We start from the raw sequence: 24,170 nt of genomic DNA, 5'->3' as shown, positions 1-24,170 counted from the left end.
GGTGGGGCGGGGGAGACAGAGGATCCAAAGCAGGCTCTGTGCTGACAGCAGCAAGCCTGACATGGGGCTTGAACTCATGAACTATGAGATCATGACCTGAGCCCAAGTTGGACGCTTAACTGACTGAGCCACCCTCCTGTAATGGTTTTCTGTTGCCACTGTAACAAATGACCACTAATTCAGTGACCTAAAAACATAGACTTACTTATTGTCTGCCATTTCAACAGATTACACGTCCAACATGCGTCTCCCTGGGCTAAAATCAAGGCATCGGCAGGGCCGCCTTCCTTCTGCCTTCCTTCTGGAGGCCCTAGGGGAAGAGTCCATTTCCTTGCCTTTTCCAGCTTGTGGAAGCCACCTGCATTCCTTGGCTTGTAGTTTTCTTCCTCTGTCTTCAGAGCCAACAGCATAGTGTCTCTGACTCTGGGTCAGCGTCTCTCTCTCTCTGACCACAGCTGGAAGAGATTGTCTACTTTTAAAGACTTGGGTGATTAGATTGGGCACATCTGGGTTATCCAGGCTAATCTCCCTGACTCCGGGTCCTTAACCTGCATCACACCCACAGAGTTCTTTTTCCCGTGTAACATATTCTGAGGATTGGCACACGGACACCTTTGGGGGCCATTATTCTGCCAACCACCGTTCCCATCTCTGGTGAACAAAAGCCAGAGTTGTTCCCCTGACTGACAAGGCTCTTCTAGGTGACTCCCCCTTGCCTAACTTCACCTCATGGCTCTCTCTCCCTCACCCCTTACTCTACAGCATCCTGGTCTCTTAAAAAAGCCAAGTGTGTACTAAATCAGCCTCTGCACTGGCTGTTTCCTCCACCTAATTCATTACTCTCTTCAGCCTCTTGTTTCCTGCCCGACTTCTTATCTTTCTGATCTCAGCGTTGAGGTCACATCAGAGACATGCAGACTCTAGTCGACATTCTAGCCGTCACTCTGGTTTGTTGCCACAAAGCACCTGCCGTGGCTCATGTTGTCTTGTTTGTGTGCGCGTTTGGTGTCTCTCCTCCCTTCCCTCTTGACTGCCATGTGGGTAGGGGCCTCATCTGTCTGTGTCCATGACACTAGAATGGTGTATGGCACATAGTGACTGCTCAGCCAACACCTACTAAGTTAACCTCTCAGGACACTGGGACAGGATGGCTGGCATTTCTGCTTATGCATCAAAGTGCCACAACAGGGCAGTAGTGTGAACACAGCTTTGAGATAACTGGATCTTGAAAGTTCATAGGTTGTTTTTTTTTAATGTTTATTTATTTATTTTGAGAGCAAAGGAGAGGGGCAGAGGGGTAGGGAGAGAGAGAATCCCAAGCGAGCTCTGTGCAACACGCTGAGCCTGATGTGGGGTTTAATCCCACAACGGTGAGATCATGACCTGAGCCATGATCAAGAGTAGGGCACTTAACCTACTGAGTCACCCAGGTGCCCCAAAAGTTCATTGTTCTTGACAAGTTATTTGTATTACTTAAATTTGCATTGTTTAAAATTTTTCAGGGGCACCTGAGTGGCTCAGTCAGTTGAGCTTCCAACTGTGGCTCAGGTCACAATCTTCCAGTTTGAGTTGGAGCCCCATGTCAGATACTGCTGTCAGCACAGAACCTGCTTCAGATCGTCTGTCCCCTCTGCCTCTGTCCCTTCCTCACTCGTGATCTCTCTCTCCCAAAAACTACATAAACATTAAAAAAAAAACTTTAGGGGGCACGTGGGTGGGTCAGTTGGTTAAGCGTCTGGCTTCGGCTCAGGTCATGATATCACAGTTCATGGGTTCCAGCCCCGCATCGGGCTCTGTGCTGACCACTAGCTCAGAGCCTGGAGCCTGCTTCGGATTCTGTGTCTCTCCCTCTCTCTTTGACCCTCCCCGGCTCACACTCTCTCTCTCTGCCTCTCAAAAATAAATAAAAAACATTAAAAATTTTAAAATTTCACGTAAAGGAAATATTTTGAATATTTGTGTATTGCGCTATTTGAATTTTACAAAATGCAATTTGTATAAATGCTTTTGTACTGTAACTTGGTAAAAGCAATTTTCAATAGAACGGGCAGGGTCCATATGAAGCATCTTTCCTCTCCTGGACAGGATGACTCTTCTCTTTCTAACACTCTCTTCTGCTCCTTCAATTTCAGAAAGCACGCTCTGAATTGCCATCGGATGAAACCCGCTCTCTTCAGTGTGCTCTGTGAGATCAAGGAAAAGACAGGTAGGCCCTTGAGAAGACTTTTTTTTGTGGCTCCAGAACCACACACCCTCTGGTCCTGATGTAGCGTCTTGCCTTCCACGTCTCTCTTTGGCAGTGGATGGTTCAGAGGCTTCCCCTCTGCCTTGTCTGCCCCGTTTTCTCGTGTATGGGTGTATCGCACCCATTAATTTTGCAGTCTGTAACTGGAGAAATACTGTTGCCAATGAGTAACGAGCAGCTGTATTGTCCTTAGGGAAGAACTAAGAGGCCCTGGGGCATTCCGTTGTTTTGGTAAAGGAAAAGAATGAGGGACAACCGGGTGGCTCAGTCTGTTAAGTACCTGACTCTTGATTTTAGCTTGAGCCCTGTGTCAGGCTCTGATAGCACAGAGCCTGCTTGGGATCCTCTCTCTCTCTCTCTCTCTCTCTCTCTCTCTCTCGTTCTCTCTGTCCCTCCCCCACTCACTCTCTCAAAATAAATATTTTTAAAAAGAGATACTAGAAAAGTAGAGTAATAATTTTATTTGTTTTAAGCATTCAAAGTAATCCCCATGGCAGTTTTCTGTCACTGCAAATCCTTTTGTTAAAAAAAAAAAAAAAAAAGAACACTTTAGGGGCGCCTGGGTATTAAAGTGTCCGACTTTAACTCAGGTCAGGATCCCACAATTTGGGATTTCAAACCCCGCGTTGGGCTCTATGCTGACAGCTCCGAGCCTGGAGCCTGCTTTGGATTCCGTGTCTCCCTCTCTTTCTCTAATGCTCTGTCTCTCAAAAATAAATAAACATTGAAAAAAATTTTAAGCATTTTATTTTGAATTAATTTTAGATTTGTGGAAAAGTTGAAAAATGGTAAGAGAGTTCTCCTATACCCCCCTCCCAGCTTCCTCTAATGTCAACACCTTAAGAACTGTAGCACAATGATCAAAACCAAGGCATTAACGGTGGTATCATGCTCTTCCACTGAACATCAGACTGTATTCAGATTTACTGTCTTTGCCCTAATGCCCTTTCTCTGGCCCACGCTCCCACGTTGCATTTTGTCATCCTGTCTCCTTTGATCTGTGACGGTTCCTCAGGCTTTCTTCATCATCCACTACCTTCACACTTTGGATGAGAACTGCTCAGTCATTTGGTGAGACTGACATTTGTGGGGAACCCTATTAGTGCAAAGAAATACTTCATGGGGTGCCACGGGAGCTCAGCTGGTTGGGGGTCTGACTTCAGCTCAGGTCATGATCTCATGGTTCATGAGTTTGAGCCCCGCATCAGGTTCTGTGCTGACAGCTCAGAGCCTAGAGCCTGCTTTGGATTCTGTGTCTCCCTCTCCCTGCCTCTCCCCTACTCATGCTCTCTCTCTCTATGTATATATAATTAAAGATTAAAAAAAATTAAAACAACAAACAAAAAAACCCCAAGAAATATTTCATGATGGATCTGCATGGTCTTGCTCCCAACCCAGGTAGCAGTCAACATTTTCTTTCCTGTCTTTACCACCACTTTCCTTTTCCATAAAAGCCGAGCTGTGCTATGTTTCATCCCTGACTCTTTTACCTTCGAGTGCACTTTGTAACCCGGAAGCCTTTCTTCGGCGTGGCTTACGGAGCCTTTGTACTCTGAGTTCTCTACACACCTATGAGTTTGTTCTCCTCGGTTGCTTGTGTGTGCTTCACTTTTTAATTTGAAATAATCACAGATCTACATAAATGTTCCAAAAACAGTGCAAAGATATTTTCTTCCTGCACTGTTGGGGAATAGGTGGCTGCCGTGACGCCCCATGACCCCTGCACGCTTACCCGAGTGTGTTTCCAACCAACAAGGCATTCTGTCTCCCCCCAGGACAGCCCTCAGAGTCGGGATGACACTGATACCGCCACAGCATGGAATCCTCAGACCGTATTCAAGCCTTGTCAGTCGTCCCAACAATGTCCTTTATAGAAAAGGATGCAGGCCAGAATCTCATGTTACATACCGTGCCACTTTGGTCTTTGACAAGCCCGTGTTTCCTTGGCTTTCATGACCTTGACCATCTAGAAGATCATAGGCAGACCCCTCCATTTGGGTTTATCTGATGGGTCCTCACAATTAGAGTTCTGCTCCTGTCGCCCTCAGTACTTCCACTTACTGTTTTTTAGGTTTTATTTATTTTTGAAAGAGCTCAAGTAGGGGAGGGGCAGAGAGAAGGGGACAGAGAAACCTAAGCAGGCTCTGCTCTGACAGCAGCGACCCCAGTGTGGGGCTTGAACTCATGAACTGTGAAATCATGACCTGAGCTGAAGTCGGACGCTTACCCGATGGAGCCCCCCAGCTGCCCCAGGACTTTTACATATTTATCAGTTGTTCCTTGCCCCTCCCCCCCATACCCAATCCTCCTCCCAAATGTGGGCCCCTTTTCACCCCTCAGTCCTCACCCCATCCCCCGCCAGGCCACTGCTGTGACAGCTCCCATGTAATGCCTTCCTCAGGCTCCAACACCCAGGGTCAAGTCGCCCTCCCCCATAGATGCCCCCCTCACCCTGCAAGGCTATGGCATTCCATACCAAGCACCGCCGTCAGGTGCCTCTCCCAGGTGTTTGAATGTTTAATGACCTGTCTGGTCTGTTCCTTATTTAAATGATGGGGAGCAGATACTATGGCTTCTGGAAGACTGAAGCACAAAGGTTGGGCTTTGTAGGGGTTTTGACAAGTTTGCCTGCACAGCACTCGCTTCTGTGCTCTGCACCAACTAGATCATCCTACAAATGAATGAGCATTGGTACCTCCTGCTGGGCTGGGCTGTCCGCCTCCCTATAACCTGGGGAAAAAAACAAAACACAGCAGCCTTTCCAGGGCTCTTCACTGTCCCCGGCAGTTGGCTCTGTCATCCTAGCTCCTTGGAAGTTTGGGACCCTGAGGTTTTTAAGGGACAACAGCTTAGCTATGCGAAATATGGAATCTGGTAGTAATGAAAACAATTTTTAAAAGTAGTTCAATCAGCCGTTGTCTCGGGAAGCTTTAGTTCTTGATGATGTTTATCCCGTTTGTGAGATGCTGGAACCGAACAGGAAGCCAGGTCTTGGGAGCTGCAGGTGCACAGTCCGGGCACATCTTTTTTGCTCCATTTGATTCTGGATGTGTGGACATGAGTGCAGCTGTCCGTCAGCTTAAACCTCCGTAGTTTCAGGAGAAAAAGAAAGGCCTGATACCTACTGCCACCAGGACAAGCTGAGGTGTCTGTTTTAAACCATGCTGTCACCTGCCCCATCCTTCCAGGCTGCAGAGGCCATGCTTGGGGCTTTTGCCTTACCCTAGGCCGAGTCCCAAGGAGGCCATGGGGCTCAGACCGTAAGCCACACACATCTGATCTGGGTACTCTTCAGAAAATCAGGCTTCCCGATTTTCCAGTCCACCAACTGGCTCAAACACTGGGGTGCCTAGTGCGATCTGAGACATGGTAGCAGGAGAATGGGGCAGCCCTGCTCAGCCTTGGAAAGTGCAAGCTGGGGCGCCTGCATGGCTCAGTCGGTTGAGTATCAGGCTTCAGCTCAGGTTATGGTCTCACAGTTCGTGGGTTCCAGCCCCACATCGGGCTCTGTGCTGACAGCTCAGAGCCTGGAGCCTGCTTCAGATTCTGTGTCTCCCTCTCTCTCTGACCCTCCCCTGCTTGCGCTGTTTCTCTCTGTCTTTCAAAAATAAATAAAGAACATTAAAAAAAAATTAAAAAAAAAAAAGAAAGAAAAGTGCAAGCTTTTTGCTATTGCCACGAGCCGGGCTCCACATGGCTTGGCTGAGTTGTCAGGTTCAATGTGACCAAGTCTCTCCTCTCACGATTAGGAAGGGCAGCCGTGGGATCGCTGTGCGTCCAACATGCGAGGGGCAGGAAAGTAAACAAGAGCTCAGCTCTGCTTCAGCTTCTCCCGACCTTGTGACAGGAATGGCCCAGTATTAGCCCAAAGAAAACTATTCAGTGCCCTGATGACGCACACTGGCACCAGTGGGTCACCACGTTACTGGTGATCCTGAGAACCAGGCCTTCTGGGACACAGCATGTCTGCTTCTTGATTTAACCCACATTCCTCACATTCCCCTCTGGCTAAAGTCTGCAAGAGGCCTTTAGGGTAAAGACCAAAACTGTGCAGAGCATTTGTTTATTGATTTATTATTATTATTATTTAAATGTTTATTTATTCTTGAGAGAGAGGGAGACAGAGCACGAGCAGGGTAGGGGCAGAGAGAGAGGGAGACACAGAATCTGAAGCAGGCTCCGGGCTCTGAGCTGTCAGCACAGAGCCCGACACGGGACTTGAACTCACGAACCACAAGATCATGCCCTGAGCCGAAGTTGGGCGCTTAACCGACCGAGCCACCCAGGCGCCCCTTCTGCAGAGTATTTAAAGCCCAGTGGGCATCAACAGAGAATGGGTTGCAGTCAGGCAGCTCCAAGCTTCCTGGAATTATCACCCGAACCTTCTAGCAGCCTTGGGGCAGATGCTTACTCTCTTGTTTTACAGATGATCAGAGTGAACCTCTGGAGAGAGCCGGTCATACCCCAGTAACCCACAGCATGCCCCCCTTCCACGCCCTGCCTGGCTCAGAAAGGGAGCCCTTCTGCACCCACCAGTCCCAAGTGCCGTCTGTGCGTCCGCCGCTCCCACTGCGTCCATGATGGCTCTGGGCCTTTGTCATCTGTCTCCTCCAGTGACCTCAGGGCCTGGCATGTGCTCCGTTCTAGGACTGTCCTTAGGTTTTTGTTGAACAAAGAACCATTCCTGGTGACTGATACCTATTAATTGAAGTCCTTTTCATCCTGTCCATTTTATGAGGTTCAGGAAGATTGAGTGTCTTGGGCATGACTTTGTATCATCCTGAGGAGAAAGCCATCCTTTGGGTCAGCCCCATGTTGGCAGACATTCCTGGAAGCACTGCCTCACCTCCTCACTGCCTCCCACTGTCCCCTCTGGCCTGTGGGAGGGGCCCTGGCACAGCTTCTAGGTCAGGGTGTCTGGGTGTCCCTGCTGGCAGAGGCCTCTGACCACCAGCGACACCCTAGGGGTCTGTCCTCCCTCCCAAGTCCTTCCCTCGAGACCCACGTTGTTCTTGGCGTTGAGAGGAGCTGTCCTAAGAGAACAAAATAAACCATCTTTGGAGAGTCTTGAATTTAGCTGAGAGGACCAAATAGCCCGGTGCCTTTCCTGAAACCCTTGGGGCTCCGTGCCCTACAGAACTCGGAGTTGTTTGCATTTTAGGCACAGTTGTGTTGCTGAGTCCCGAGGCAGAGCCTGCATTCCAAAGGTGACATTTAGCACCAGGGCAGGAAATTCTTACACCCTGGTTGGATCAGGCTTTGCCTCCAAATGAACTTGAGTGCCAACTTCTATAAAAAGCATTTGGATCTTGGATTGGGGATGGGTGGGCAACTTAGACCCCATGTGCACAGGAAGTGCCCTGGAAAGTCACCTGGCATGCTGGGCATTTCACCCAGAGGGGCCTGTTTTGTCTTCTCTGTGCTGTCACTGTCCCCTGTGCTGGCCTCAAGCGCGTGTATACCCTGGTCAGTTCTGTGCTTACTGTCTCTTAAGGAATGAGAAGTCCCGGGGACCCGGCTCCGCCAGCCTTGCTTTGGGCCAGGGAACCGTCTGTGCCGCAGGATCATGCCCAGCTGCCTTTCAGAGGAATAAATGAAAATAACACATAACATAAGGGGACGCCCGGTTCTTTCCTGACCGCTGTTCATTGGCTTGGCTAGGAGCTGACAGGCTTGCATAATCCAGCAGGTTTTCTTTGGGGTTTTTTTGTTTCTGTTTTTTTTTTTTAATATTTGTTTATTTTTTAGAGGAAGTGGGAAAGGGGCAGAGTGAAGGGGACGAGGATCCAAAGCAGGCTCTGCATTGATAGCAGCAAGCCCAATGCAGCGTTCAAAGTCACAAACGAACTTGCAAACTGTGAGATCATGCATGACCTGAGCGAAGTTGGACACTCAACCGACTGAGCCCCCCAGGCACCCGTAACCTGGCAGGTTTTTTTTACCTTTGGTTCCCTTCCTCATCACCTAGTCAGGTCTGTTGCAGTTGTGAATTCATGATCTGTAGGTCCAGCCTTATGGTTGGGTTTATCTTCATAGTGAATCACCCTTTAGTCTGTCAGTTACACTTCAGTGTGACTTCTTCTGGAACTCCAATCCCTTTTCTGATTGGCTGTGCCTGAGGCTGAGTCTCATGTATGTTTTCTTACAGCTGTGCTAAGAGTGGGTCTCCTGGAGCTGGGGAATCACTTGCGTCCTTTCCTGGTCCCCCAGTTTCAGGGTCACTTGTGAAAAGCTTCTTGAGTTTTTAAAAATATTTTTAAGGTATATTTGGGGCGCCTGGGTGGCTCAGTCGGTTAAGCCTCCGACTTCGGCTCAGGTCAGATCTCATGTTCGTGGGTTCGAGCCCCGCATCAGGCTCTGTGCTAACAGCTAGCTCAGAGCCTGGAGCCTGCTTCACATTCTGTGTCTCCTTCTCTCTCTGCGCCTCCCCCTCTCATGCTCTGTCTCTCTCTGTATCAAAAATAAATAAAACATTAAAAAATTTTAATTAAGGTGTATTTATTTATTTTGAGAGACAGAGATAGTGCAAGCAGAGGAGGGGCAGAGAGAGAGAGAGGGAGAGAGAGAATCCCAAGCAGACTCTGCACCATCAGCACAGAGCCAGATGTGGGGCTCTAACTCACAAACTGTGAGATCATGGCCTGAGCCGCAACCAAGATTTGGACGCTTAAACCACAGAGCCACCAGGTGCCCTGCCTCTGATATTTTTTTTAGCAAACTCTATGCCCAACATGGGGCTTGAACTCACTACTGCACATTTTACTGACTAAGCCAGCCAGGCGCCCCAACCTCTGCTTCTAACCAGCCTATCTCTCCCTGCTGCTGTCGACCTGAGCTGTGGTCCTGCCTATGCACTAGCCTCTCACAGCGGGACTATTTACATTTGGATTAATTCAAATTAGATATAATTAAAGAAGGCATTTCTCAGCCATACTGGCTACATTTCAAGTGCTCAGTTGCCACGTGTGGCTGGTGGCTCTCATTAGACAGCATAAGTCTAGAAAGTGGAAAGTTCTATTGGCCAGATAGGTGATTAGTATATACAAATATGTAAATATACAAATCAAGGGTTATGGAAAAAAAAAAACCCAACAATGTCCATGATGACAACATGGATGAACCTTGAAAACTTTATGCTCAGTGAAAGAAGCCAGACAAAAAAGACTGTATATTGTATGATTCCATTTATACGAAATATCTAGAATAGGCAGAGAGAGATTAACAGCTGCCAGGGGCACGGGACAGGGGAACATGGAATGACTGCTAACAAAGGCAGGGTTTCTTTTTGAGGTGATGAAAATATTACGTAGTGGTGATGGTTGCACAACTTTATGAATGTACTGAAAAACACTAAATTATTCACTTGTTTTTTTAAGTAGGCTTCATGCCCAGTGGGGAGCCCATTGTGGGGCTTGAACTCACAACTCTGAGATCAGATCGAGACCTGAATTGAGATCAAGAGTCAGATGCTTAACTGACTGAGCTACCCTGGGGCCTCAGACTTGTCCACTTTATTTATTTATTTTTGTTAAAGTTTATTTTCAGAGACAGAGAGAGCGAGCAGGGGACAGGCTGAGAGAAAGGAGATAAAGAATCCCAAGCAGGCTCTGCACAATCAGCACAGAGCTGGATGTGGGGCTCAAACTCACTAACCGTGAGATCATGACCTGAGCTGCTTAACCGACGGAGCCACCCAGGGGCCCCAAATTATTCACTTTAAATGGGTGGGTGCAGTCGGTTAAACATCCCGCTCTTGGTTTCAGCTCAGGTCATGATCTCACAGGTGGAGGGTTCAAGCCCTGTGTCAGGCTCTGTGCTTACAGTGCAGAGCCTGGAGCCGGCTTCGGATTCTGGGTCTCCCTCTCTCTCGGCCCCTCCCCTGCTTGTGTTCTGTCTCTCTCTTTCTCAAAAATAAGTAAACATTAAAAAAAAAACTTTTTTAATGTGTAGATGGTATGTCACATGAATTCTATCTCAGTTAAGCTTGGGGCACCTTGCTGGCTCAGTCAGTGGAGTGTGTAACTCTTAATCTCAGGGTGTGGAGATTATTTAAAAATAGTGAAAATCTTAAAAATAAATAACCAGGGGTGCCTGGGTGGCTCAGTTGGTTAAGCCTCCGACTTTGGCTCAGGTCAGATCTCACGTTTGTGGGTTCGAGCCCCGCGTCAGGCTCTGTGCTGACAGCTAGCTCAGAGCCTGGAGCCTGCTTCCGGTTCTGTGTCTCCTTCTCTCTCTGCCCCTCCCCCTCTCATGCTCTGTCTCTCTCTGTCTCAAAAATTTTAAAAAAATTAAAAAAAAAAAATAACCAGTTCAGAAGCTAAAGGGTTTTGATTGCCGGTGCACCTACAAAGAAGGTTGAGCCAGGAACTCTAAGGCCATAGTATAGACCTAGGTTCTTGTGAAGTCGTACTTTCTTACAGAATCTTTTACTCTGTTTAGGTTTTCTCTTAGGGCGTGGCCATTGATTAAAATGATCTTGTGCTTTTGTTTCTAGCTTGTTTTCTGATTCCGACCTGGAAAGCCAGCCCTGGAAGCCCGGGCGTACTCACAGCGCAGCCCTGTCCGGTCAGGGGCTTGGCTCACGGTGGCTATTAGTAAGGGTGGTAAAGGCATGAGAATGACCAATCTTTTTTGACGGAAAATACTCCTTTGTCTTGTCACGTAGAACTTGCTTAACATCAATTCCTGGGATAATTCCCTTTAGGGCAATTAGGGCATTGGCTTGTCTGAAAACCTGATTCCCCGCCTGGAAAATTTGATAGGACATGGTTGATGCGCATATCGCTGGACTGGTCGCCTCCCTATGCAGGACGCAGAAAAATAAAGGTCACACCTTGAGTGACAGAAGCCCAGCTTTGGACGTTTCTAGGCCTTTCCCAATGGCTCACATATTGTTCAGTTGAAATCGGAGAATTTCTTTGGATGGGAAATGAAATTGTTGGGAGGCCTCGGTAGCTCAGTCGGTTGAGTATCCGACTCTTGATATTGGCTCAGGTCATGATCCCAGGGTTGTGGGATCGAGCCCCATATCAGGCTCTGTGCCGAGTGTGGAGGCTATTTAAGATTCTCATTCTCGGGACGCCTGGGTGGCTCAGTTGGTTGAGTGGTCAACTTGGGCTCAGGTCATGATCTTAATGTCAGTAAGTTCGAGCCCTGGATTGGGCTATGTGCTGACCGCTCAGAGCCTGGAGCCTGCTTCAGATTCTGTGTCTCCCTCTCTCTCTGTCCCTCCCCCACTCATGCTCTGTCTCTCAAAAATAAACATGAAAAAAAAAGATTCTCATTCTCTCTGTCTGTCCCTCTGCCTCTCTCCCTCTCTCACATGCTCTTTCTCCCTAGAATAAAGTAATAGCGGCACCTGTGTGGCTCAGTTCGTGAGGCACCTGATTCTTCCACTCTTCGCTTCGGCTCAGGTCTCACAGTTTGTGACATTGAACCCCGCATAGGGCTCTGTGCTCGCAGTCCTGAGCTGGCTTGGGATTCTCTTTCTCCCTCTCTCTCTGCCTCGCTCCTGCTCACACGTGCATGTTCTCTCGCTCTCTCAAAATAAGTAAACTTTAAGAAAATAATAAAATAATAAAAAAAAGAAATTGTTTAATGTAGATAGAAATCATCATTAAGTGTTTTTTAGTTGTTGCTGTTAAATGTTCTCAAAGCCTTATCGTTACTGGAGAGCACGGACCAATTTTCTAGAACTTCAGCCTGGCTATGTTGTATATCACAGCATTTTACTATCTTTTCCTTTTGCCTGTTGCCACATGCAAGGAAGACAAACCTAAATAAGCTATGTATCATTTTTACTTCCTATAGTGGTTTATTACAGAACTGTTGAGTTTTAATAAATGCATATGTATAGTGAAATGAACATTAATTCGCATATTTGGTTGAGGTTTCAGCACTTAGGTTGCGATGTATTTTAATTAAGGATTCATTAGAAACTAGGGGAATTTGCACAATGTCGTACTCCCTCAATCTGATAACTATCTAGTTAGTGTGCATGGCAGTCATGATTTCAGATGAGGGTTTGTTAAAGGGATATTCTCCATAAGGTCCTATGGGACTGAGAAAGTTCGGGGACTTACAAGGATTTATCTAGATGAACTGACCTAGGCTACATTGCCTGACAAGTCAGTGCAGGCAGGTCTCAAAACCAACAGGCTGTGTTCAAAAGTATCCTCACTTAGAGTTAAGAACTCAGGGCCGTGATCCCCAGGATGTTAGATTTATAAAAGGGTCCTTGATAGAGTAGTGTGAGGGCAAGCTGTGGCCACGTGGTTAGAATGACATTGGTCAGTGAAGACCCAACCTGGAGGCCAAGATGGGTGGGATGGAGGATGGAGGGGCGTTGTTGGTGAGCCCCTGGGCTGCTGCAGTGACACAGGGCATCCTTCAGCCTTTGAGTTGGTCACATCTCCGGTCTTTACCGTGCCTGTCAATCCCTCCCAGGCTCCTTGTCTCATCCTCTCCACCGGCACCTGAGGACAGAGCCGAGGAGAGGCCTTCTTGCCCATGTCTGACTTGAAGCAGCGCTTCTAAAGGGTCCCCAGTAAGTCTGAGTGTGCTCTGTGGTCTGACGAGATGCTCGTTATCAGGTTAAGGAGGGTTCTTTCTATTCATGGTTTGCTAGGGGTTACTTTCTTTAAAGATTTTATTTTGGGGGCATCTGGGTGACTTGGTTGAATGTCTGGCTCTTGATTTCAGTTCAGTTCATGATCCCAGGATCATGGGATTGAGCCCCACATCGGGCTCTGTGCTGGGCATGGAGCCTGCTTGGGATTCTCTCCCTCTCTCCTTCTGCTCCTCTCCCCCACTTTCTCTCTTTCCCTCTCTCAAAAAAAAAAATAACAGCAATAAATGGTTTTATCTTTAAGTAATCTCTCCACCCAATGTGGGGCTCAATCTTACAACACCGAGATCAAGGGTCACATACTCCACCAACTGAGCCAAAACCAGGCCACCCCGGTTTGCAAAGGGTTTTTATCATTAGTGGGTATTGGTTTAATTGATTTTTTTCTTTTTGTATCTTTTGAGTTATTGTTTTTCTCTTTGGGTTCCTGGGATGACATAGATTGATAGCTCTTCATTTACACTGATGATTTACACTGACACCGTTTGAAAGCACTTGTGTGCAGAGATAAAGGCTCTTGGCTCTGATTCACATATTTATGCACACACATGTACACAGATCTGCTGGCTTCGGGTTGCTGGTCATCTGGTTAGACATTTGGCTGTCGGTACATGAATGAGGCTGGGTCGTGATTGCCTTGTGAGCTCCTGTCTTGAGGTCTCCATATGGTGAGTGTGGCTTTTCCTGGGTCTCTTCTCTGAAGCAGTTTGTTGAAGGAAAGGAGGTCTGTTTTCCTTGAGAGACTGGTAACCATAAAATGGCCTGGTGGCCTGTGGGGAGAGGTTTCTTAGCCCAAGTTCCTACTTCTGGAACATGATTCTGTGAAGCCAGGCGTGTCCCAAGGAGCTGGGGTGAGAAGAACAAACAGGACAGTGGTGGCCTATCTTTGGTGAGCTGGGAGGTTTCACACAACCGTCGTGGAGGCAGATGTGCAGCGTCCGGGCGAGGGGTAGAGGTGGGCCTCCACCTGCCTGAGGCTCATCTTCCCTTCCTTGCTGGGAGAGGGTCTGAGAGGGGGAAAGGGCTTGGTGTTCCTGGGCAGGTTGGAGCTGAGCGGCTGAGGGGAGCAAGCGGCCTTGGAGAGATCAGGGGGCTTCTTGGGGCAGATTCTGCAGGACGTGGGGGACTCGGGTTCTCCTGGAACAGTCAGGCCACCGCCTGCTCTTACCCGTCACCTTCCTTCAGTGTGTGGGTGCGTTCTCAAGATTCCAGGGCTTGAGACACCCTAACCCTGATGCCCCAACAGCAAGCTTGGGCTTTCTGTCATCAAAAGGCTCCTCGGCCACTTGGTTGCCACCTCTCACTCGGCTCTAGGGCACCTTTCAGTTCCATGTTCTCTCACCCAGCCAGCCAGCAGGGGCGTGGAGACCCCACAGTGTGGGTGAGGGGGGCAGGCTTCCGAGGGCCCAGGGCCCTTCGCATTGAGGGCAGCAGGGGGGAAGCCTGCACCCTGGCAGGCTCCAGGCCAGGCCTGGCCTGTGTCACCCTGTCCCATCGGGTGCTCAGGGAGAGCCGTGGCCATTTACTCATTTATACATTTACAAGTGATGCATCCCCAGCCACATGGTCAGGCAGTTAGGGACATCGGCGGTCTCTGGAGCTCAGCTCACGGGTTAGCCTGCCTCCTGTGTGCGTATGGGCCCCAGAGGTGGCTCTGCCCAATCCCACCCTGGCACGGGAGGAAGCTGCCACACAGTCCTGCTGCCAAGCAAGAGCACTCAGGACCGGGCCAGGGGCTGGGCAAGCAGTAGGGGGAGTCAGGGCGAGGAGACTCCCCCTCGGAGCCTTCCATCTCCCCTGGCAGCCCTGTCTTTGTTCCATTAAGAAGAGAAAAATAAAAACAACTTGGGCTCATGCTCCTGTCTTAGTCTGCTTGGGGGGGGGGCAGCTTAAACAACAGACATTTATATTCTCACAGTTCTGGAGGCTAGAAGTCCAAGGTCAAGGTGCCAGCTGATTTGGTTCCTAGTGAGAGCCACTTCCAGGCCCGCAGACAGCCACCTGCTGGCCTGTTCCTCAGAGCGAGGCTGGGGGGATGGGAGCCCTCTTCTTAGAGGCCGCAGGCCGAGGGTGAGAGCCCCATCCCTACACCCTCCTCCAATCTTTTTTTTTTTAGATTTTATTTATTTATTTTGAGAGTGAGAATGAGAAAGAGAGCTCAGGCAGAGAGAGAGAGAGAGAATCCCGAGCAGGCTCTGCAGTACGTGCCTCCCAAACCCTGAGATCATGACTTGAATTGGACGCTAACCCGACTGAGCCCCCCAGAGGTCCCCCCACCTCGTTCAGTCTTAATCACTTCCTCACAGGACTTGTCTCCAAACACGGGCACCCTGGAGTCAGGGCTTCCGCATGTGAACAGCCCATTGCAGTTCCATATTATTTCTTTAAAAAACAAACATAATGTGTTGATATTCAGTTTTCATTGTTTGATTTGCTAGGATTTTTATCACCTTCAGTAAGTTGGGAACAGAAGGAAATCTGGCAGTTGGCCCCGGGGAGGGGGCGGGTGTTGAGGGGCTTTATTTCAGATCCTGCCTCCTCTTCGAAGCTCCTCCGACAGTGTCCCTGAGCTAAGCTCCTGGTCCCCAGGGCCTCCCAGGCGCCGGCCAAGGGCTCTTGAGGGAGCTGAGAAGCACGTCTGAGACGCCCTGGAACGGGCTACTGGGAGCGAGCTTGTTGTAATTGACGGTAACTAATGACCATAATTAGGCCAGTTACGGGGCGCTGGAGGACAGACGCCCGGTGCCGAGGGAGGGACAGAGCTGGGCCGGAGGGGCAGCTGACAGAGGGCAAAAGGCACTTTGCCAGCAGGTGAAATGAAAGCCTGGGATCCGTGCTCCGCACAGCCCATATCTGCCGCAGTAACTGGCGGTGGTGACCAAAGCGCGGGGTAAATTTTTTTGTTTTTAGTTTTGCTTTTACTCATTTGGAGAAATGTCCAGCCTTAAAGAGAGAAAGCTCGTAGTGTGCGATTGCTTACCAGAGCAGCACCTCAAGACATACCTGCGGTTTGTACCAGAAGGCCTGGGCTGCGACAGGCATGTTGTCTCCTTATTCAAGGACATCTGGGTGGTTTCAGTTTTTCAAAATTGCAGGCAGTGTAGGTAGAGTGCGTCCTGTGAATACGCCCTCCATAGGTGTCATGGCTCCTGAAGGACACATTTCCAGAATAGTAATTTGGAGAGCAAAGGATACGTGCTTTTTCAATGTTAACCAACATTTCAAAACTCAGCTGAGAATAGGCCGCATCAATACATACCTATAGATGGGGCGCCTGAGTGGCTCAGTTGGTTGAGTGTCCGGCTTTGTCTCAGGTCATGATCTCATGGTTCATGGGTTCAAGCCCCGCGTCGGGCTCTTTGCTGACAGCTCAGAGCCTGGAACCTGCTTTGGATTCTGTGTCTCCCTCTCTCTCTGCCCCTGCCCCCCTAAAAAAACAAATATTAAAAATACATGTCTATAGAGAGATATGAGAAAAGGCTTGGGTATTCTCTGTAATTTGAGAATTTTCATTTGAGAGCAGGAAGTGCCATGTTTTTTGGTGTATTTCAAAAAATTTTCACCTGCTGGTGGTACCCAGCTTGTGATGGGCTCTTAGATGCTTGCTGTCGGATAAATAAAAGAACATAAGAAAAATCACCACACGCCCTCCATCTGTCCAGAGTCACGTATGCACGTGTGCACAATTTACCCTCACGTGCGCCCACACCTCTGCGTGCACACACACACCTTCACTAAGCCTCATGTTTCCACCCCGTCCACTCTTTTCCTGAATTCAGTTGAAGCCATAATGGAAGAAGAGAATGTAGCCTCTCCACCTTGGGCGTTAGGGCATGCTGGCGGTCCCCTGGGGAGAGAGTGGGCCCTGTGTGTTCCTCTCGGCCCACTCCCGATCCCCGGCCTGGGCCACGGGCACGCAGGGAGGAGCTGTGGGATGAACGTGGGATGGGGGCAGTGTCCGCTGTGCTGTCAAAGGGCCGTGTGCAGAGCCCACCCAGCAGAGGGAACGTTCACAAAGGTGAGTTTGGAAAGATGTGAGGCAAGTCCGTGAGTGGCCGGCGTCAGACCCCAGACTTCACCTCTGGGTGCCAGGGGGTTGTTGAGGTCTTCGAACCATGTCTATAGGTGGCCAGCTTGCAGGTGTGCACAGTGGGTGGGCCGGAGAGAGCCCCTCACTCTGCAGATCATGGCGGGCAGGGGAGGGGTCAGCGCAGCAGGGCCCAGGAGGGGCATTAAGAGAGGGGATGGATGGTGAGTTGATTGGGGAAGTGGAGTCAATAGGATTTGAAAACGGACTTGAGCAGGAGGGCTTCCATTATCTACCTAGGCAAGGAGAGATTGGCCAGGGGGGGCCCTGCACAAGGACCAGTTGGCGGGTGTGGACAGCCCCGTTAGCCCTGTCCTGCTTGAGCCCAGGAACTAAAATTCACATCCGGAGCCTCTTGATCAAGTAAAATTGTGAGAGAATTGGGTCTCCAAAGTGGAAGGCTAGTGGGGAACCGATGAAGGGGTCACTTTCCACTCCGTTCTTTCAGAAAGTGCCCCGGTGGGACTTAGTAATGGAAAGGTTCCCCACACATGAGGAAATTCCTCCAAGGATATCTTCTGAGCTTTTTCAGTTTTCACAAGTAAATTTTAGACAGAAAAGGTTAATCCTTTATGCAGGGACCAGGAGAGGGACACGTGATATGTAAAAAATATATACAATAGGGCTTGACTCTTTTTTATTTGAGCACTTAAATCAGTAGCTGATAGGTTTTTTTTGTTTTTTTTTTTTAAGTTTTTTTTTAACATTTATTTTTGAGAGACAGAGCATGAGTTTGGGGAGGGGCAGAGAGAGGGGGAGACACAGAATCTGAAGCAGGCTCCAGGCTCTAAGCTAGCTGTCAGTACAGAGCCTGATGCGGGGCTCGAACTCATGGGCCACGAGATCATGACCTGAGCCGAAACCAGAGGCTTAACTGACTGAGCCACCCAGGCATCCCAGTAGCTGATAGTTTTAAAAGAGCCTGTTTCCAAGAAAACACTTTAAATTTTTTTTAAACATTTACTTCTTTTTGAGAGAGAAAGAGTGTGAGAGAGGGAGGGGCAGAGAGTGAGAGGGAAACACAGAATCTGAAGCAGGCTCCAGGCTCCGAGCTGTCAGCAAAGAGCCGGATGCGGGGCTAGAACTCACGAAGTAGGACACTTAACTGACTGAGCCACCTAGGCACCCGCCCACCCCACCCCACCTCTGCTAAGAAAACACTTTAAACTTTGTTTTTCTGGAATGTCAGAACTAGATGGACATCCTTACTTCCCTCCCCATTCCCTGCCTCCATCGCCTCAAGGACACCCACCCCCTTCCCGCAATGATCATCCACCTATTTCTTTCTCTGTAGCCATGGACACTTGTGACTAAAGCAAATAAAACTCAGGTCCTGCAAGACCCACCTCCTCGGATCTGAGCCTGGCTCTACAGCCCCTGCAGACGCCTTCCCCCCCACCCCCCCACCCCCCGTGCTGCCTGGCTCCCATGGTCCCCTGGAGCTTTCTAGTCATATTCTACCCCCCCATACCCCACAGCTGCTTTTGCAGAGATTAACTAGCTAACGCCTAGCCCACATTTGACTCCCATCACTGCTTCTGTTTTTCCCTCCACCTACCTGATAATTCTTTCCATGTCCTCCTTCGCCTGTCCCTTATGTTGGATTTCCAGCATTGGGGGAGGCGGGGCGTGGCCTCCTTCTCATAAGTACAAGTGCCGGCACGGGTGGATCCGAACGATGTCCCGAACACAACACGTGCCGCTGGCACACTAATGCCTGTCTCCCACCCAGACCAGTCAGCCCCAACTCCCAGTAAGCAGCGACTTCACATCTGTCCTTGGCTGGGTCAGGGACCCGGGCTGGGTCAGCTTGGGTCAGCCTTTCCACCTGCCATGCTGCGTGCGGCACGTGGGAGACTGTGGTGCCTCCCACTGCCTAGGAGTTCCCCGGCCTTGTGCTCTCACCTCCACATCCCGTGGTCGGGGATCCTGGGCCTCTCCGTCCGGCTGCCCTGTGGCTGCCCTGTGTCCTCCTGGATGGTGACAGCTCTCCCCTCTGCCTCCCCTGCCTGTCCGGCTCTGCCCTCCGGCAGGCCACCCTCCCAGCCCGGCTGGGATCGTTTTTCCAAGTTTCAGGGCCAAATGTCTTGTTTCTCTGCTTAAACTCTCTAAGTGGAGGAGTGCCTGCCTGGGTGGCTCAGTCGGTTGAGCTCCCAACTCTTGATTTTGGGTCAGGTCATGATCTGAGGGTTGTGGGATCAAGTCTTGCCTTGGGCACTGCCCTGAGCGTGGAGCCTGCTTATGATTCTCTCTCTCTCCCCAGCTTGTGCTGGCTCTCTCTCTCTCAAACAAAAATCTCTAAGTGTATTAATTCATCTTTGCTAGTACCCTCTCGATCAAGCTTTTCCTTTCTGACTTTATAGCAGCAGTTCCCCTCCCTCCCCCATGCAGTCACAGGCACACCAGCACAACCCTGCACTCCCGCCAGGCTCCCACTCACATTCACGTCCATGTGAATGTCATGTCCATGCCCTGGTGTGAGCATCTGGAGATGTGCCCTCCTCTGCCTTCCGCAGGCATGGCTCAGGGCTTCGGGCTTCTCCAGTGCCCCATGCCACCCCAAACCTGCCCCATCCAGGCCTCCCATGCCAGCCCAGCTGGGGACTCTGAGCTCTGCCCGCATGGCTACTCCGAGCCGTGGCCTGTCTGCACTCCCTGGACTGCCCTCCTGTGTGGCACCTGGATGACTCGTGTCTGTTACGGGATAAAAGGAAGCCTCCTTCCCCCCGAGTCCTGTGTTCGGATATGACAGCAGCGCTGACAATCTGTGGTGGCTGTTTTCGCTCCGACAGCGGACGCCGACTCAGCCCCATCTCTCTTATCTAGTGTCAAGCATCCGTGGCATTCAAGAAGAATGTCCCCCCAGTGCTCAGCTCACGCGCCTGGACAACATGCTGCTGGCCGAGGGCGTCTCCAGGCCCGAGAGGCGAGGAAGAGGAGGACCGGCAGCAGCGGCCAACCCGGCAACACCAGGTGGCTGTTCAAATGACAATAGCCTTGAGCACTCTGACTACAGGGCCAAGCTGTCCCACATCCGACAGATTTACCACTCTGAGCTAGAGAAATATGAACAGGTGATCTTTCTGCATGGAAGAGTTTCTATCATGTGAATGTGCATTTGTCAAAGCAAAATAGGGAACACTAACCGCCTTTCTTTTGTGGCACAGACCAGGGAGGACACACACGCACTTGGCCTCACGGCAAAAGTGGCCAGTTTTGCTGGAAAGCCTTTGCATTCATGTCTCAGTAGCCAGCCTGTGCGGAGGCTGCAGGGCGGGGGCGGAGAGGGGTGCGTGTGGCAAGTGGCTGGTCCCGCGTGGAGCCCCACGAAGCCTGCTGGGTGGTCACAAGCTGGCGTGTGTGTCCCCACCCCAGGCCTGCCATGAGTTCACCACGCACGTCACCAACCTTCTCCGGGAGCAGAGCAGGATGAGGCCCATCTCACCGAAGGAGATCGAGCACATGGTCAATGTCATCCACGGCAAGTTCAGTGCCATCCAGATGCAGCTGAAGCAGAGCACCTGTGAGGCCGTGATGACCCTGCGTTCACGGTTCCTTGATGCCAGGTCAGGCCCTGAGCACCGGCCGCGACCCCGGGGTCCTCTCTTAAGAAGAACTTGCTGCTGGCTTGGGTTTAAGTTCTGGGGGCTTCCTAGCCTGTCCAGGGGCCACAGCCGTGGCCGTGGGCACAGCCCTCACACAGCCTCTTGGGAGGCAATTTAGAAGTGTTGACTGCTGTTATTATAACCTATAGAAAACCACAGATGGGCAGGAGGGGACATCACAGGAGGCCGGTGCGCGTGCACCGGCTGAGGCTGTCCGTCTTTGCAGGCGTAAGCGGCGGAATTTCAGCAAGCAGGCCACGGAAGTGCTGAATGAGTATTTTTATTCCCATTTGAGCAACCCTTATCCCAGTGAAGAAGCCAAAGAAGAGCTGGCCAGGAAGGGCGGCATCACGGTCTCCCAGGTGACGGTCCTCTCCTGCCGTGCCTCCCTGAACGTAGAAGGGGGAGAAGGTCAGGTCCAGGGAGGAGGACACCCAGGGGGGTTCATGAGCTGTGCAGAGCACGCAGGTGGCGTGTGAGGTCCCTGACGCAAGGCCAGGGGGTGAATTGCAGTCCTTAGCATCCAGTATCATGCTCGGATCACAGGGATGTTGTGTGAGAGAGACGAGGGTGTAAGCAGAGGCGAAGAAAAAGAACTCAGAGCAAAATTAGGGCTTAAAATGACAGAGCAGCTCTCAGGCCAAAGTATGCATGGGGCTCTACTGGGAGGAGTCCGAAGGCACGCGTGCTTGGTTGTCGCTCCGGTGCTCCAGGCTATGTGGCCAGGGTCGTACGACATCTGGTGGCACCTGGCTCCAGCTGGGGCGCGGTGGCACAGATCAGAGATGGGACCTGGACGACCTTGGGAGACCCTGGGAGTCAGGACTGCCGGTGTTCTCAGTGGCACTGGGGGCCAGGGAGGTGGAGCTGAGGCGAGAGTCCAAGAAACGTCTCAGGAGTTTTAAAGCGGGAATGGTGAGCGCAGGCAGCTGACGGTGCGAGGCCGGGGCAGGCCACACCGCGGGACAGCACCCGGGCCTGTGGCCGCAGGCGACTGACACTAATGCCAGCTCACTGTGCATCACCTCCTGCTCCGGGGCGGCCCCTCCCCCAGCTGTGTGGTTGAAGGGCCTGATTTTCCAGCCCAGGCCGGCTGCCTCCAGAGCCTGTGCCCTTAGCCAGAACCTTCTACCCCAGCCTGGGGCCCAATCTAGCTGCGTCTTCACAACGCAGGCCCACAGGAGCCCCACAGGGTCACATGGGCGGCAGGACCTTGCTGACACATCTGACTGCCTTCACCCGGGAGCTGCCCTGCATCCTCGGCACCAAGGCCAGAGCTGACGTCAGGTACACGTGTGAAGCGTGGTGGCCAGTTTGCCACCTCATGTGGTTGTCTGGAGGACAGCCAGCCTCATTTCAGAGCTCACCACCTACGGAAAGCAGAGGGGTCTTGGGTCCAGACTTCGTCTGAAGGGAGGGCTGGTTGCAAACAAAAGTTTGAAAAGCACTGGCCACCTTCTTCTTCTTCTTTTTTAATGTTTTATTTATATTTGAGAGAGAGACAGTGCTAGCAGGGGAGGATCAGAGAGAGAGGGAGACACAGAATCCAAACACAGGCTCCAGGCTCTGAGCTAGCTGTCAGCACAGAGCCCAACATGGGGCTTGAACCCATGAGCCGTGAGATCATGAGCTGAGCCAAAGTCGGACGCTCAACGAATTAGGCCACCCAGGCGCCCCTGCACCTGTCCATCTTTGCAGGCGTAAGCGGCGGAATTTCAGCAAGCAGGCCACGGAAGTGCTGAATGAGTATTTTTATTCCCATTTGAGCAACCCTTATCCCAGTGAAGAAGCCAAAGAAGAGCTGGCCAGGAAGGGCGGCATCACGGTCTCCCAGGTGGCGGTCCTCTCCTGCCGTGCCTCCCTGAACGTAGAAGGGGGAGAAGGTCATGTCCAGGGAGGACATGGCCAGCAGCAGAATTCTGTGCCAGGAGCCTCTGCCCTCTGTGGCGGGTCCTTTGTGTCTTGGGACGGCTTGAAGTGGCTGACGGTCAGCAGAGGGGATTCTGAATTCGGGATGCAGATGTGCAAGCCGTGAGGTTGGCATAAGCCCATTGGCATAGAATGGGCTGCTGCTGAAGGTTGGGGAGGTCGGAAGGAGAATGGGGCCGTGGATGAGCCACAGATGGGGTGATCTGGGGGGTCCTAGGCAGCAGCTGAAGCTGGCTTGGCCGAAAGGGCCAGCGGGACTGGGCCGGGTGGCCAGTGGCTCCGAGCTGCGCTGGTTAAGAGGATAGCTGAGAGCCTGTGCTGTGCCCACACGTGCTTGAGGTGCCCGTGGTGGGGCGCAGACCCTGGCCTGGGACCAGCGCTTCCCCCAGCCACCAGGTCCCCTATCTGCCCAGGACAGAGCCAGCCTCCCTGCCTCTCCCCCACACGATTTGCGCTCTGCCAGCTAAATTAACATGGAAAACTGCTTGCTGCCATTCCTCTGCAAACTTAGTTTCACAAAGACGTTCCAGCACATTCCATGTAGTTAAGTGGGGAGCAAGTACGGCTCTGGCCACCCTCACACTCGGGGGCAGAAGGGAAGACACTGGGTGAGGGATGGGAGCACACACAGGGCTGTTTCTTTTCACGGCTAACATGGAAGGTAATGTAGGGACATTAAAGGAATAAACTTCTAGAAGGGAAAAGGTCATCGAAACCCTGCCACCATAACTCCCGGTTTATTACTGTTGGGGTTTAAAAAAGGTTTTTTTGAGGTTTATTTTTCAGGGACAGAGTGTGAGTGGGGGAGGGGCAGAGAGAGGGAGACACAGAATCCGAAGCAGGTTCCAGGCTCTGAGCCATCAGCACAGAGCCCGACACAGGCTTAAACTCACAGACTGTGAGATCATCTGAGCTGAAGTTGGAAGCATAACCAACTGAGCCACCCAGGTGGCCCATTACTGTTGGTTAAACCATATGTATTTCACGACAGGGCCCCAGGTCTTACCGCGGGATATAAAAGTGTTTCCAGTTGTGTATGCCTCCGAGGAAGGCGAGCTGGCCCAGGGTCTCACCAATCCTGCCCCCAGGGGAAAGTTTTATGGTCACAACCCTTGGGTGGGGTACTACGGGCATCAGGTGGGTGGAGGCCAGGGATACTGCTCAGCGCCCTTCTCGCCCAGGACAGCCCGGCTGCAGAGAACAACCCCCTGGGAGCCCCCTGGCTGGGTCCTGGTGCAGGTTTGGGGTCCGCGGGGCTCGGCCCGCTTGGCCCTGGGCCAGCTCCTCCACCTGCCGAGCCTGCCTCTCTCTAGGATAGCTGTGACGGCAGCTGTCCCCAGGTGTCCCCAGCTGCTCTGAGGACTCGACAGGCACATGTGAAAAGCTGCTGCGCTCAGCGCTCGGCTCCTCCCCACTGCCCTGTCCGTCCATCGTCCGTCCACATCGTCCTTTGATAAGCTGTGGGTCCAATGTGTTCTTTCCTTAGACTGAATTCCCAGGATGTGGTTACTGGGTTCTCGGGGATGCGAGTCTCCCCAGCTCCCACGTTCCCTGAAGAGGAATCCAGAATTCAGTCTGTTCCTGCCCCTGCAGGGAATGGATGCGCGTCTCTTTCCGTGTCCAGCGTGCTGTTTCCTTCCAGCTCCTTCCTGTCCCTGGCTCTCAGCACCTGGCTGT

At 51.3% G+C, this 24,170-nt stretch overlaps 1 protein-coding gene across 6 annotated transcripts in view; it reads left to right on the top strand.

Moving 5' to 3' along the window:
• PBX4 (PBX homeobox 4) overlaps positions 1 to 24,170 on the top strand; it is a 44,071-nt gene that overhangs the window by 16,238 nt on the left and 3,663 nt on the right. For 5 of the 6 annotated variants that reach the window (XM_029919127.1, XM_029919125.1, XM_029919129.1 and 2 more), the window contains 4 exons: positions 2,133 to 2,206; positions 19,786 to 20,033; positions 20,335 to 20,525; positions 20,791 to 20,926. In XM_029919127.1, coding sequence (XP_029774987.1) covers positions 2,133 to 2,206; positions 19,786 to 20,033; positions 20,335 to 20,525; positions 20,791 to 20,926 — 649 coding nt within the window. The remainder of the gene's footprint in view (positions 1 to 2,132; positions 2,207 to 19,785; positions 20,034 to 20,334; positions 20,526 to 20,790; positions 20,927 to 24,170) is intronic. The other variant, XM_029919128.1, reaches the window with a different exon arrangement.

This window comes from Suricata suricatta, chromosome 12 (assembly GCF_006229205.1).
Source record: "Suricata suricatta isolate VVHF042 chromosome 12, meerkat_22Aug2017_6uvM2_HiC, whole genome shotgun sequence".
In the NCBI taxonomy this organism is placed as follows: Eukaryota; Metazoa; Chordata; class Mammalia; order Carnivora; family Herpestidae; genus Suricata; species Suricata suricatta.
This window is presented reverse-complemented; position numbering and strand designations above follow the sequence as displayed.